Source organism: Notolabrus celidotus, chromosome 22, assembly GCF_009762535.1.
Source record: "Notolabrus celidotus isolate fNotCel1 chromosome 22, fNotCel1.pri, whole genome shotgun sequence".
In the NCBI taxonomy this organism is placed as follows: Eukaryota; Metazoa; Chordata; class Actinopteri; order Labriformes; family Labridae; genus Notolabrus; species Notolabrus celidotus.
The window spans coordinates 23323967-23339387 of NC_048293.1; the positions used below are offsets into that span (position 1 = coordinate 23323967).

Below are 15421 nucleotides of genomic sequence, written 5' to 3' on the forward strand. Positions count from 1 at the left end.
CTTTTATCCTTTTATGAAACACTCCTACCCTCTAAGTTTGGTGCTAATAGTCACATCTCAGTTTTGATGTTGCGGACCTTACAGCCCGCGTCGTGGCTGATGTCACTCCAAACCTTTCTGAGCCCCTTTAAACGTGCAGCTTCAAATGAACTCTCGGTGAGTTTAACTTCAGTCTTTAGAGAAAGATGAAACAAAGAGATTTTCTTTGTCAGTTTGTTATTGAAGTACGCAGCACACAAACAGTGACGACAGCAGCACAGCATGTGAGATTTACACAGTAAACGCCACGGTGCGATGCAAACTGAAAGAAAAACATTCATTCATGTTCTTACATCCTAACAGTCTCTATACACGGTTTAATGTTATATATCGATACACGGGACACTGAGGCAGCTTCACCTCACTGGGTCAGGGTTTGTTGGGAGGTGGTCATGGGAACCTGAGAGTTGATGGTGATTCGCTGCCTGGTTTGACACCGAATCATCCCGATGATGGCCCTCCTGAACCTGGAAGAGAAGAGATGTGTCTTTGAGTGCATCGTCCTCGTACAGCACTAAAACCAGACCTGTGCCCATGTGGAATAACATGCATTAGAACGGAGATAAAACTCACTTTTTGTTGGCGATGACGTAGATACAGGGGTTGTAGAAGGTGGAGGACTTAGCGAAGAGCGGAGCGATGATAGCCATGGGGGCGGGGATTTTCCTGGGGTCCCCAAAAGATGCCCAGAGGCACACTATGGAGTATGGAGACCAGGCCACCAGGAACATCACCACCATCACCACGGACATCTGCAGACCACGAACACAGCAGCACATACAGAGAGCATTACGTTCATGGGGACGTAAATTAAAGCATGAGATACAAGTCTCCATCATTCCTCTGTTTTCATTAACACTCTCTCCATCAGTCCAGGTTTTCAGTCAGTCCTCCATCATCCTCATCTTAGCTGCCCCTGTAGTCCTCAAAACCAGGAGAAGCTCCACAGATTTATAATCCAGAGAACACGAGATTGATCAGATTGATCATTCGTGCTGCTTTCAAGAAAGTCTGGAAATTAAAATGCTAATCTGCTTTCATGACACCGCGCTAAGAAGATGCGTCCCTCATGATCCTGCACAGATAGCTGCATTCGCACGCAGATCAATAAGGATAACTGAATCGTGTTCAGATTACCACTGATGGGAGCGAGGCTGTCCTCACGCTGGATTGTGTTCTGCCCACTGAAGCCAGCTGAGCTGAGCCAGATGGCAAAGCTCTCGATTTACCGTCCATCTACGTTCCAACCTTCACCTTTGGTCACGAGCTGTGGGTAGTGACCGAAAGAAGAAGATCGCAAATACAAGCGGCTGAAATGAGCTTTCTCCGCAGGGTGTCTGACATCCGGGAGTGGCTTAAAGTAGAGCCGCTGCTCCATCTCATCCAGAGGAGCCAGATGAGGTGGTGCCTCCCGCACGTCTCCCTGGGGAGGTGTTTCGGGGATGTCCATCTGAGAGGAGGCCACGGGGAAGACCCATGACATGCTGGAGAGATTATATCTCCCAGCTGTCCTGGGAACGCCTCAGTATCCTCCCAGAAGAGCTGGTGGAAGTGGCCGGGGAGGGGAGTGTCTGAGCTTCCCTGCTGAGACTGCTGAGACTGCTGCACCGTGACCCGGACCCGGATAGGTGGAAGAAGATGGAGGAAGATGGTGTTCTGCCCACTTTTCACATGCTGCAAACCGAAACCTGAACACTTTGTTTGGCACGGTGAGTTTTCATCAGGATGGGGATATTGAGAAGTAAAAATCAGGCTTTAAACACAGTTTCCAAAATGAACATCACACTGTAGAGGAGGACACTGAACACCTGAGACTGACACCATGTTGGGAAATGTTTGAGGTAATGAATCCAGAGAAAGGGAGGAACTATTTTTGGATTTCTTTTGCAAACACTGGAGTCGACTTTTGGACCTGAAAGGTTGCATCAGCTTGAAGACCTGGAGGCCGTATTACTTCCTGCATGGAGCATTAAGACATGACTACAGTGACCATTTGAGTGCTCAGTTCAGGTTTACCTTGGTGACATCCATCTGGTCCGACCAGTCGATGTTGATGCTGTCCAGACTGTTGCTGGCTTTGTACCTCTTCACGGTGGCTGTCACGTTGTAGTAGCAGTAGAACATGACGCAGAGAGGCAACACAAAGTTCACAGCAATCACCGCCATGGTGTACGAGACAAACGAGCTGTGGAGGAGAAGACAGAGTATTTAAACGTCTCGTCACTTTGAGATCATCAGCAGCAGCAGCTTTCTGTGAACTCACGCATCGTTCTGTCTCCAGTTGATGGTGCAAGTGGCTCCTGTGGGGTCAGGAGCGTAACCTGCCCAGCCCACTATCGGCATGGTGGACCAGAACACCGCGTTCAACCACGCTGCCAGAATAAGAAGGTTGTACGACCGCCCCGTCATTTTCTGCTCTGGAGGGAGAGAGAACACACGTTTCCACAAAACAAGCATCTTTACAGCTTTCTGAATACGGTGACAGCCACACTGATTTATTCATTTAGAATCTGCAAACAGTGTGAGATGATTCAGGAATCTCCAGAGAGGGGACATCATCCTCTTCTTGCATGGATACATCTCATAACCTTTTATAAATGTGTCTAAGATCAGCATTCATGCACACCTCTTCTACCGGATCACTGATTAAAGAAGTAAACAAAGGTGAGGAGGAGTGCTTCCTGTTTTATTTTGTAGACTAATTTCTCTGTGTGTTCAGTTTAGTTTTACGTCCTGTGTTTTCCCTCCGGTTTGATTGTCCACACCTGAGCCTTGTTGTTCTCACCTGTGTCTCATTACTCGTTACCCAGTGTGTGTATAGTCTTTGTGTTTCCTCCCTGTTCTTGTTGTTCTGGGGATTTTTGTTTTTTGTTTTTAAGTGAGTCTGCATTTTGTGTCCTCCTCCTTTTGGTGTTCTGACACTAATGCATCAATTCTTCATGAAATCCTCCTTTAGTGACGTGTTTATTCATTTACCGATGTCCGGTCTGCAGATGGTCAGGTAGCGATCGATGGCCACCACAGTCAGCAGACCGATACTGGCCATGCCAAAGAAGATGTTGAGAGCTGCGTAGATCTGGAGACAAGAAATACAACAGACTTCATGATTTAACAATAATTTAAAATAATCATGATATATTTGTATTTATATAGCAGCATTAAAAACAAGGGTTTACAAAGTGCTTTGACACTCAGTGAAAGAAATACAGAAGAATGATTGAAAGTGATCACAACATTAAAGCTCCTGTGAGCAAACATCGAGTCTAATCAGACTCTATGATTAATAATAATAATAATAATAATAATAATAATACATTTTATTTATATAACGCTTTTCACAGAACTCAGACAGAGACACAATAAAAGAAACAAATTAGAAACACTGGATATTGTTGCGGCAACACTGTCCAGAGTATGGGGGTGTGGCTGTCGAGCTACAGGTGGGCGGACCTTCCTGGTCACATGACCAATTTATCAATGAGACGGTGACGCTGTGGTCTTGATTAGCTCAGGCAGACACCTGCTAGAGAGGCGAGAAGAAAGAGACGCCGTTGTCAGAAGCCGTGGAAAGAGATTCTTGCGAAGTTTTCCCCTTTTCCGTTGAGTTTTGTCGTGTGTTATATATGTTAACTTGAATATGAACTGTCATCGGAAACCCTGAGGGGTACCGAGAAGGAAGCAGCGTGAGCTGGTCCCGGAGCCGTGAATGGTGTCCTGGAAAGAAGTCGGCACAGATAAGGTCCGCCTTTTCCCTTTGCCTTTTGCTCGACAGCCACCTGATTCCTTCTTTAGTATGGCACGGGCAGCCAACGCTTGGATGCCCTAGACCGAGCTCGTGCCAGGGTTGTGTTGCCGTGACAATATAAAAACATTAACAGTTAAAAGCGGTTCTGAAGAGGTGTGTTTTGAGCTGGGATTTGAATGTTTGTAGGTTGGTAGAGCTGCGTATGTGTTTGGGGAGGGAGTTCCAGAGGGCGGGGGCAGCAATGGAGTAAGTCCTGTCGCCCCAGGTTTGGTGCTTGGTCCTACAGGGTGGGGAGAGGAGGTTTTCATCAGAGGAGCGGAGAGCACAGGAGGGGTTGTGAGGGTGAAGCAGGTAGATAGATAGATAGATAGATCTTTAGTTGTCCTTAATAAGGAGATTTGTTGCCACCGTCTGTACAGGAATACATGTATGAACACAATAAACAATAAACATCCACCCAGCCTCACAGTAATGGTGCACCTCATCCCACATACTGTATATACACACCGAACACATATGAACACACTGGACACATATAAATTCACCGGACACATTACAGTGGCATTCTATTTAGCAGTGCTATGGCCGATGGGACGAAGATTCTGCCAAACCGGGCTCGCCTACAGTATGGGGATCTGTATCTGCGACCGGAGGGGAGTAGTGTGAAGACTGAGTAGAGGGGGTGTTGGGGGTCCAGTGTTATAGTCCGTGCTCTGCGTATGATGGCTCTGTTGTTGAGGTCAGACAGGTTGGGTGTGGGGGGGCGGATGATTTTGGTGGCAGTGTTCGTGGTGCGTATGAGTTTGTTTTTGTTGGAGACAAGTTGGAGGTCAGTGAGATAGGAGGGGGCCAGGTGATGGAGGGCTTTGTAAGTCAGGAGGAGGAGTTTGAAGTGAATGCGTTGGGGGACAGGAAGCCAGTGGAGGTTTTGGAGGACAGGGGTGATGTGATCTAGGGATTGGGAGTGAGTGAGTAGACGGGCAGCTGAGTTCTGGATGTACTGGAGTTTATTGTGGACTTTGGATGATGAGCCATATAAGATGCTGTTACAGTAGTCAATTCTGGAGGTGATGAAAGCATGGATCAGGGTTACAGCTGCAGCGATGGAGAGTAGTGGGCGGAGTCGGGCAATGTTTTTCAGGTGAAGGAAGGCGGTTTTGGTGATGTAAGTGACATGTTTTCCAAAGGTGAGGTTGGTGTCAAAAATTATACCCAGGTTTCGAATATAGTCAGAGTGGTGTTATCAAATGTGAGGGAGAAGTTTTGGGTGGCTGTGGTGAGGGATTTGGGGCCCATGATGATGATATCTGATTTGTCGCAGTTTAGTTGAAGGAAGTTTTTTTGCATCCAGGTTTTAATTTCGGTAAGACAGTCAGTGAGTGTGGTGAGGGTTGCGGAGGTGATGGATTTGGTGGAGATGTAAATTTGGACGTCGTCGGCATAACTGTGAAAATGGAAACCGGGTTTGCGTATGATGTGACCAAGGGGGAGCATGTAGAGGATAAATAGCAGAGGACCAATATGTGCTCGTTATATTCGAGAGAGCATTTCTTTGACCGGGTCGACCTCACCTCCTCACTGAGATAAAGGTTTTCTTTCCTCCACTGCAGAAAGTTGTTCCTAAATCCCTCCTGAGCTCCCACTTCTTGATCCAGTTCTTCAAACTTAGGCTGAGAGGATTCGTGAGTATACGGGGGGATGACAAAGCATGTACAGTGTCTTTACGTGGTGCACAGTAAAGAAAGAAAGCAGTGTGTGTTTGTGTTTCCAGGTTCCTCTCTGTAGATTAGAATCACATGGCTCAAACTTCTGTGCAACAACAGGGACTGAAGAAAAACCTCCTAATCTGCAGTAAGAATCCGAACACGCGGCCGGCTGCAGAGAAAGCGAACGTGCCTCAGCTGCTCAAAGGTTCAGTCTCGTGTGCGGCTCAGAGAGTGTCACGTTAGTTATTACGACATTTTGAAGGGTTTAGAAAACATGCAGGCTTCACTTCAACTCCACGTTATATGTGAAGGTAATGAATGCTCACTTTTTAAATAGGCGTTAAACTCTTGTGCGTTTTCAAACTGGAACCAGCTCAAATGTTCTTGTGGAAGTCGTTTACTTTAAGCAATAAATATATAACGTATGTTTTATCACATCTATTATGTACAGAAGAGGATTAGGGTCTTCAGACATTTGCCAGGCAACGTAGGCTATGTGTAGTTAATTTGTTCTTAGAGTTTTGGATTTGGAAGCGAACCCAGGTTTGAGAAGGCTCAGCTGATCTTTTTAAGAGTACTCTTTCTCCTTTAGAGCCATAACAGGTTCATGTCAAACCCTGCCCCCAAAAACCATCCAAAAGTAAGGTAGAGAGAGCTCACCGCCTCTTATCTGAACACTGGATTCAGAGCTGTGGGTCAATCATCAGTGAAATACATTTGATGGAGTTTAAATTCCTCCCACCTGACATCCTGTGTAGCCAAACTTCCAGCTGCCGTGTAGGTCAGACGCAGCAGACATGGGGTACCCGATACCTGCCACTCCGATGTCGGTGAGCGCCAGGTTGATGATGATGCAGTTGGTGGCAGTGCGGAGCTCCTTAAACTTCACAAACATGAGCAGCACCACGATGTTACTGGACAAACTGAGAATGCCTGAGAAGAGCAACACAGACAGGAAGAGCAGAGTCACTATGAGGGAGATCAGAGTCACACAAGCAGCACGAAACCCTGTTTCTATTTAAGACTGCTTCAGAGGAGACTCGGTCCACGCTGAAACCAATGTGCAAACCATTCCAGTCTGTCTCTGCAGCTGTCTGTCTCTGCAGCTGTCTCTGCAGCTGTCTGTCTCTGCAGCTGTCTCTGCAGCTGTATGTCGCTGCAGCTGTCTGTCTCTGCAGCTGTATGTCGCTGCAGCTGTCTGTCTCTGCAGCTGTATGTCGCGGCAGCTGTCTGTCTCTGCAGCTGTCTCTGCAGCTGTCTGTCTCTGCAGGTGTATTTCTCTGCAGCTGCATGTATCTGCGGCTGTATGTCTCTGCAGCTGTATGTCTCTGCAGCTGTATGTCTCTGCAGCTGTATGTCGCTGCAGCTGCATGTCTCTGCTGCTGTATGTCTCTGCAGCTGCATGTCTCTGCTGCTGTATGTCTCTGCAGCTGCATGTCTCTGCTGCTGTATGTCTCTGCAGCTGTATGTCTCTGCAGCTGCATGTCTCTGCAGCTGCATGTCTCTGCAGCTGTATGTCTCTGCAGCTGCATGTCTCTGCAGCTGCATGTCTCTGCAGCTGTATGTCTCTGCAGCTGCATGTCTCTGCTGCTGTATGTCTCTGCAGCTGCATGTCTCTGCTGCTGTATGTCTCTGCAGCTGTATGTCTCTGCAGCTGCATGTCTCTGCAGCTGCATGTCTCTGCAGCTGCATGTCTCTGCAGCTGTATGTCTCTGCAGCTGCATGTCACCGCCTCAGTCTGTGCTGACATGCTTCCCCTCACACTCTGGGCTCAGTGAGAAAATGAACTTCTAATATATGTCTCGATGATAAACAAAAGCATGTTTCATAAAGAGAAGATTCATCATTTGTTGCTTTCATGTTCTTCTTAACAAGCCTTCTTACTCCAACAGATGGCACCATGTGATCAGCCTTTACAAACAACAAACGCAGCCCCAATAAGCCGGTGAGAGAGTAAAAATGGCGTCACCGGTGTGGATGTTTTCACTGTTTCAGTGGTGAACACAACTGGAACTTACAAATCATACTGCAAGTATTCAGAGAGGAGGAAGGCATCCTCAAGGTTTAAAGCAAGTGATCTTTAAGTCACCTGACAGGTCGTCATCACTGCAACGGATTCTTTAAGAAACACGAAGCAGCAGTAGCCGCAGGTAGCATGAGCACCAATAAAACAAAGTGCCGATTCAACAGACACGTGAGAGCTGCAGAAATGTATCAGAGTCGACCCAGAGCTAAAGTTATGAAAGATAAATTCAGTGAATGCTGAGCACCTGATGATCACCTTCCTCCAGGTAGAGACCGAGGACTTCAGCAGCTCATATCTGGACCAGGATCCTGAGTCTCCTCTGCAGACTCTACCTCCCCTGTATGATGTGATCTCTTCACACACTCACAGTCTGATCCACAACAACGTCAGGGACATGAGTCTGACCACAGAAAGATGGACTTCTGACGTGAGTCCAGGAGGATGAACATGAAGGAGACGTTACTGCAGCTCAGGAGAGATCCGGTTCACAGAGACTGAACACATGAAGAGTCAGAGCTGAGATTTGTGTCTGTGTGTTTACTACAGAGACTTCAGTTTGCTCAATAATTCTCAGCCTTTCTTACTCTCAGGTAAACCAGATGTAATGCCAGTAAATTCACCTGCAGGAGCACAGAATAGCCGTATATTGTTGCTTCTCTCGTGTACATGATTGGTGAGAAATACAGAATGAAATTAATCTTGAGATTTCTCTTTATCCCAGCTGACACTGAATTATCAAACTCAGGTAGATCTCCTCTTCTGCTCCTACGACAGGTCAAACCTGAGCTGTGAGAAACTTCTGTGAATCAGATAACTGTTGACTCATGGTGATTCTTTGTCGCGAGGCTCGGAGGCTTGAGTTTGTCATCATGTCCAGAAGTGATCAGATATGAAACTTAAACTCTTTTGGTGCCGGTTCAGCTCAGGGGTTAATTCTCCTGCATGTCATCCTCCTCTCTCTTCATCCAAGCATGTCCTGTCCCTCTCACCTGTTTGCATCACAAGCTCCTCCCACCCTGTCACTGGCATCACAGAGCTCCGCCTCCTGTCGTTCAAGAGCAAGTAGCTAGCTGGTTAGCATCACTTCAATTAATAACCACATTATAAAGATATTTTTTTGAAAGATCATTTTAAGTTTCAAGCGTCTGTCTTTTTTAACATTTGTTCAGCTTGCTTTTGAGTTGAAACCAACTGTGATTAATCGTGTATTACTCGGCAGCTTGAGAGTCCGTTTCCTCGTCTGAGTTGGCGAGCAAAGAATGACATGTTGGGCTGCAAAGGACGCTCCTGATGCATCCTCCGCAGAAAACAGGACGTATTTGTAAGACGCATTTAAAGGAGCTTCAAACATGGAACAGCCTTCGACACGGCGACATAATCCATCTTCAAGTGTGCCCTTTGAAGGATCCAGCCTCTGAATTACTGAGCAGTGGTCTCTTTGCAGCATCACACACAGGAGTGGAAAGTTCAGCAGTTATTTTCCACATAATCTCATGAAATAAGCTGTAATGATAGTTGGACTTGGTCTTTACAGTAACTGTTGGCTCTCTAGTGGTGGTTAGAAATCTCACTGTAAGATTTGTTGAGTTAAGCAGTTCTTGATTCTTGTGTCTAATAAAATGCCATTGTTGCTTTATTTCTCCACACAAGCCTCAGCAGGACAACACAAAGCAGAAAATCCCTCCATCCACACAGATCATTCACAATCCATCTACGACACCACAGACTCGTGTCTCTGTTACCTGCAGTGAGGAGATATCCAGCCACGATGTTGTGCTCCATTTGGGTGAAAGCACTTTTTCCCCCGTAAGGTGCATCCGAAATATTGACCCCAGAGTCGATCCCCATTTTCTCACGCAGCTAGAAGATAAACAGAAATGACCGTAAAGAGAAAAGACTGAAGAAGTGAAGAAAAAAAGAGAAAATCAGACAGAAAAAGAGAAGTAGAGAGTCTGAGCTTCAAAATGTGCCTCTAACTAAAACCTGTAGGGTGTTGTTGTTGAAAGATGGTGGTGGTGGTGGTGGGGGGTGAATGTGGGGGTGTAGGGTGAAGGGGATTATTACATACCACTGCTCCCCCGTCCACAGTTATTAGGAGGTATTCTGTACGAAACGTGGGCTGCAGCCCCGAGGATTAACACTCACGTGGAGTTTGCTGCAGGTCGGCCTCTCACCAATAAGCTTTGACATTACAAAACTGAAGTTGTTTAATGCCTGGACCTCAGACTGAACGCTGTTTACCACACAGAGGGTACATACTGTTGATGCAGCTAAGGCTGATTTACTGAGAGAGGGTCAAAGTGTGACAACAAGGTGCAAAGAGAGTCAAGGAACCATTTATTGATTTATATTACACTGTAGGTCTCAGCAAATGTGTGTCTAACATGAGTCTGTTTCTGCTGGAGGGTTCTGCCTGTTAAAGGAAAGATAGAGTGAAAGCATGAAGACAGTAGATAAACATATTGCCATCCCCTCTCGCTCCCTCAGGTCTTCCTCCTCCCTCCACCTCTCTGTGCCCTCTGCCCGTCTCAGCACCATGGGGGCAGAGCTTTCAGTCACTCAGCTCCTCAACTCTGGAACTCACTCCCACCAGACATCCGAAACTCTGACTCACTACCCCTCTTCAAATCAAAACTCAAAACCCATCTGTTTTAAACTGCATTCTCTGAGTAATTTATCTGCTTCATTTTAACTGTGTTACTCTGCTTGATATTTTTTATTTATTTTATTGTGTTCTTTTGTTTATTGTGGTTTAATCTTTCTTTAAGGTGACATTGAGTGTTGAGAAAGGTGCTTTTAAATAAAATGTACATCACACACATCATTCAAATTATTCTACAATCCCATTCATTGCATTTGCATTATTTTGTGCATTTGTTGCTTCTGTATGAACTGTTTTGTAACCTGTTTGTCCTGGTTTTCATTGTCCTTTATCTTCTACCTTAGTAATCCATGGTTCACTAACACATTAAAGCTGCTGTGAGGAACTTTTGATTCATATCAATTTTGGCATCCCCTTGTGGACAAAGTGATACCTCTTATCCATGGCCGTGGGAAATAGGGGTGCTGAGGGTGCTGCAGCACCCACTGTTGGAAAAGGCATCACACATTTTTTTCTGGATTCATAAATAAGTTTAAATAAATACATTAATTAACATAATAAATCAGTTTTTTTTTCATTGTATTATTTTCTGAAAATGTAATGCCTGAGGCAGATTTGAAAAATAATTATAGCAATTTTAAATAATTATTCATTTTAAAATAACCCGAAGCCTGGGCCCTGTGTGTGTGCCTGCTTGAAAACTAAATGTATTTGGATAAGTTCTGTTCAATATGCTTTACTGCCTTTTGGACCTGTTTTACCAGTTTGGCTTGTGTGCTCTTTGCGGTACAACGGGGTATGGAAGTTGCAATTTGTGAATTTATAATGAAAAGTTATCTTGAAAGCTTGTATTCAAACCAGATAAATAAAAATAAAATGTATGTGCGCTATAGCCTATCAGTTGCACAAGTAACCTAAATGCAAAAAGAAAAAAAAATTGCACATCTTACTACAGCACCCCCAACTTAAAGCCACTTCCCACGGCTCTGCTCTTATCTCCTGTTCCATACACGAAAAAGTAGTGTTTTAAACAAAAACTCACCCTAATGTCTTTTAACAGCCAGATTTATCACTCAATGTGATTATTTGCCATTTAAAGCCAAATGTCAATCATGTGGTCTGACACCTAACCCCTCTGAGTGGTTTAAGGCATTCAAAATGACAACAGAGAAGGTATCAGTGTTCTTGTTCATGGTCCTCTTTGCTTTTGAAGGTCATAAAGAGGCATCAGTGTCTGTTTCAGTGTGTTTCTCAGCTGGTTAAAAACTCCTCACAGTGCCTTTAATAAGAGAACATTAGTTGTATTCTGAGTGTGAAACCAGATGGATGAAGATTTACTCACAGTTCACAATCAGCTTACCTGTGTTTGATTTATTTCAACAGTGTCTGAATGGATAAACTCCCACAGCAGTAAATTGGCCTACATGCAGTTACATCCTCATGCCAGCAGGTGTTGCTGTTTGACTCGCTGCTGATTCAACAACAGGAAGTGACCTCACAGCTAACGTTACGAAAGCTTCTCTAAAGGACAGAAGAAGAAGAAGAAGAAGAAGTCAAACATGTCTGGACTCCTGAGGACCATCGCGACCCGCGCGACCTGCGCTGCCCCTTCCCTGCGACCACAGACCGTCATGCAGAGGGCCAGCATCTACTCCAGACCGGCCAAGGGGAAGGTCGGAGCCGTGGTGAGTCTGCTTGGATCCGGTACACCCTAAAAACCGACCCGGGTCAGGACTGCTAACGTTAGCTAACAGAGAGCTAGCCGTCCTTGGAGGTCAAAATAAATATAATGTCAGAGAGAATTCAAACTCGAGTTATAAAGAGGGTTCAGACTGCAGCTGTAAAGAGGGTCCTGGTTATAGACCCAGTTTACTTCAAGTAAATATAGTGGATTTGATAAGTGGGAGTCTCAGCTCATATTTACACTCACCCTCTATCACACTAGATGAAGCTATGCTAACACATGAAGCTAACATGACAGGTGAGTGCTCTGTGTCCTGAGGCATGAACACATTTACACCAGGTGAGATCAGGACAGGTGAGATCACTAAAGGTGTCAGAAGACCACTTTATGATGACTGTGATAAAAAGGGAGAACAATCCTGAGTCCTCCTAAATGTAATCTTTATGTTTTAAAGGTTCAGTGTCTATAATTTAGCAGCCTTAATATGAATAAATTACATTCTATTCTATTCTATTCTAATATTCAATACTTTAGTTAACTTAGACTGAGCCTGTTATATTTACATAAGAAGAGGGACCCCCTCCATGGAGGCTGCCATCTTGCTCTGCAACATTATGTAGAGCAGCACAGAAGGAACAAAGTTTACACCATGCACATTGTTTATAAAGATAACTTGATAAAGGAAGGATCATACTTATAAGATAAGATCAGATAAGATATTACTTTATTAATCCCCCAGGGGGGAAATTCAGTTGTTACAGCAACCCAGACAGAAGTACAATCAAGAAGAAGTTTCAATAAGTAAAATGAAACGACATAAAATAAAAATAAGTTAAAAAATAAATAAAGATAAAATAAAAATAAGTAAAAATTAAATTAAATAAAAATAGATAAATAAAGATAGAATACAATTTAGATATATACAATGTTACGAATTGAATTAAATTAAATAGAAAAATTACAGGCAGTATTAAAAAATTTCAGTAGTGACAGGTTGACATGGTGTGATTATGGTTGGTAATGACAAATTAAGCAATAAATAAAAATAATATGGGTATGTAATATGACCGTGAGTTGTAGTTACAATAATAATGTAATATAACATACTATAATATAGCAAGATAATTATATAATATAATATATTATGCATTATAATGCCAGCAGCAGTCAAGAGAGTCAGTTTGGGATGAGATGATGGAGTGTGACAGACGATGCAGGGATGGTATGGATCTGTTCATGGGGGGCGGGGTGTTGTCAGTGGTCAGCATGGTGCAGTCTGTGGCCTCCATTACTGTTCAACAGTCTGATGGCGGTGGGCACAAAGGAGCGCCTGAAGCGTTCAGTCTTGCACCGTGGTGGAATGATGCGCTGACTGAACGAGCTCCCTGAACTCATGCATTTTTTTTACAAGTTGTATTGTTTTTATCACAGGTCTGATGATTATTTCACAGGTAAGAAAAGGTGAAGGAGAATCCACTCTGGGTTATAAAGTGATGAACACATTAATACATCAGTTATTGTGTAGTTAAGCATATTATGGTGATTCTCTAAATGCACCTGATTAAAAGTTCTTCTTTCTCACATGTAAATCACCTGGGTCCTTTTCTCTCATCTGTCTTTTCTCCTAGAATAACCTGTTAGCATATTCAGTATAGCTCTGACTATATATCACATGAACTAGATAATAAATAAGATGAAATAAGACTCAGTTAAAAGTACGATTTCAAGGTCGGTCTAGAGTGTGCTTTTAAAAATGTGTATGCTCTGTGCAGCCCTGAGGCTGTGAAGATGCTGATTGGCCGTCAGCTGACTGAATCTCTCCGTCTCTCCTCCAGGAAACTGCGATTGGGATCAGCATGTTCTCCCTGGCTATCCTGGGACCAGCCGGGTGGATTCTATCTCACCTGGAGGAGTACAAGACGAAAGAGTAATGTGGACATTTTAGCAGTCTCTTACCTGGTGCGTCCAGCATCCAGTCTCCAGTGACAACCTGGGACCATCATCATCTACATTTCCCTCCCTCCGCTGGCAGAGAAGTTCCCCCTCCTCTCCTCTACCTCTCTGATGGCTCCACTCCACATCCCAAAGGGAGCAGCTGTTTCAAAAATACTGACTTATACACCTTGAATATATTTAGTATTGTACTGTACAACTTTCCTCTCCAGGATGATGTTACAAGATTAAATTTTAAACACAACCCGCTGCCTGTGATGTGTGTTTCCTCCCTTTTGAAAAGGCTCTTTGTTGAAACATTAGACTGTTGTTGTGTTGAACAGATTGGATGTTGTCATGTTTCCCCTGCAGCCAGAGAACTCTGATGATTGCGAGGAGAGCTCAGGATCATTTCTGCTGACAGAAGGAATGACAGTGAAGACAAAACCAAACAGGGAACATGTCTGATAATCAGTCATGTGATTTTTCTGGATTAATCCAAATTACTGGTAGACAGTTATCTATTCAACATGTTGACTGTGATCCTAAATATGTAGGATTGTTTAGTTTTAGTGCAGTTGACACATTGACAGTGGCGGAGCCAGACAGTTTTGACTTGGGTGGCCAAACTGGGGCACTGACTGTTGAAGGGGTGGCCAGGCGTGGAAAGAGCTTACCCCAAACCTAAGAGGGTTACTTCCAATAATCACATCTACTTTAACTTCTTTTATAAAATCATTTTTAAGATATTACATTTTTGTAGATTTCTAACATTGACATAAAAAATGTAACAGTACAGAGTGTCAACATTTAAATCTGCTGAACTGAACTCTTTAAGGACTCAAAATGAGGATGATTGTCCAAAGTCAAAGCATCAACAAAAATAATATTCAAATGCAAAGAAACTGTCTCTGCAGCTTGTTGAAACCATAGACTGTATAAAATATGGACGCAGTATCCGTGACGTCACCCATCTGTTCCTGAGAGCTGTTTTGAAGCAAATCGACGGCAGCAGCCATATTGGTAATGCGGAACTCAGCTAGGCAGAGTGTGACGTAGTGTGAGTCTCTTAGCCAGTGGCTGTGTGTTCCCGACCGGGAGTCACGTCAGTCATATCCTTATTTGGGCAAAACTCGTAATCTTAATATCTTCTGAACCGTCACGTTAGAAAATAATTCACCCCCCGTACAGTGTGTGCCATTAGAGAGATTAGCTTTGTAGGGCCAAGCCGGTTTTTGAACCAGGCTGTAAACATGTTTATTAATGCTAAAAAGATCGTCTTTTTCCCATTCATATCTATGTGGTTTCCGGTGTTTCTGCAGCCAGCCTCAAGTGGATTTTCGATGTATTGCAGTTTATAGCACTTCCACATTGGCTTCATCGTTTGAGACTGGAGTTTGCCGCTTGGTTGAAACACAACAACACAGTAGCTGATTTCAATATAAGTAATGCCTCTGACATGGCAAATAGCCACTCATGTTTAAGAATTTCAGGGTGGCCAATCAGCTTTCAGAGGTGGCCATGGCCCCCCCTGGCTCCACCACTGACTGTAGATTTATTATTATATAAAGGTTAAGTGAGGAAGGGTTAGTTAAAGGTAAATCTACTGACTTTGTAGTTATTTGATATTAATAATGTCATTCTAATTCATGTAATGTGAATTCAGTCACTTTTTAGTACAAGTGTT

The 15421-nt window shown here is 44.0% G+C and overlaps 3 protein-coding genes across 7 annotated transcripts in view; 2 read left to right on the forward strand and 1 right to left on the reverse strand.

The window, feature by feature from the left end:
- LOC117806222 (NLR family CARD domain-containing protein 3-like) overlaps positions 1–15421 on the forward strand; it is a 435740-nt gene that overhangs the window by 404520 nt on the left and 15799 nt on the right. The window lies entirely within an intron of this gene.
- Positions 206–9847, reverse strand: rrh (retinal pigment epithelium-derived rhodopsin homolog). 3 transcript variants are annotated; one of them, XM_034675064.1, is made up of 8 exons: positions 9585–9847; positions 9259–9376; positions 6233–6423; positions 3016–3115; positions 2303–2456; positions 2056–2224; positions 613–791; positions 206–506 (listed from the first exon to the last, which is right to left on the reverse strand). In XM_034675064.1, exons 2-8 carry the CDS (start codon positions 9362–9364, stop codon positions 401–403), a joined length of 1005 nt encoding a protein of 334 aa, XP_034530955.1. In that variant the 5' UTR covers positions 9365–9376; positions 9585–9847; the 3' UTR covers positions 206–400. The 3 variants fall into 3 exon arrangements, with proteins under 3 accessions (XP_034530955.1, XP_034530956.1, XP_034530957.1); XM_034675065.1 differs by lacking the exons at positions 9259–9376; positions 9585–9847 and adding an exon at positions 8506–8572; XM_034675066.1 differs by lacking the exons at positions 9259–9376; positions 9585–9847 and adding an exon at positions 7761–7927.
- On the forward strand, positions 11615–13999 carry LOC117806245 (cytochrome c oxidase subunit 8A, mitochondrial). The gene is made up of 2 exons (XM_034675071.1): positions 11615–11803; positions 13638–13999. The coding sequence occupies exons 1-2, from the start codon at positions 11678–11680 to the stop codon at positions 13731–13733; spliced, it is 222 nt and encodes a 73-aa protein (XP_034530962.1). The 5' UTR covers positions 11615–11677; the 3' UTR covers positions 13734–13999.

Excerpts from the sequence above, each read along its gene's own strand:
- rrh (XM_034675064.1), bottom strand. The coding sequence starts at position 9,364 with ATGGGGATCGACTCTGGGGTCAATATTTCGGATGCACCTTACGGGGGA. Across the intron at positions 3,116-6,232 it reads TTGGCTACACAGGATGTCAG|ATCTACGCAGCTCTCAACAT; the intron begins GTGGGAGGAATT and ends TCTTGTCTCCAG. Across the intron at positions 507-612 it reads TACGTCATCGCCAACAAAAA|GTTCAGGAGGGCCATCATCG; the intron begins GTGAGTTTTATC and ends CTTCTCTTCCAG.
- LOC117806245 (XM_034675071.1), top strand. The coding sequence starts at position 11,678 with ATGTCTGGACTCCTGAGGACCATCGCGACCCGCGCGACCTGCGCTGCC. Across the intron at positions 11,804-13,637 it reads AGGGGAAGGTCGGAGCCGTG|GAAACTGCGATTGGGATCAG; the intron begins GTGAGTCTGCTT and ends TCTCTCCTCCAG.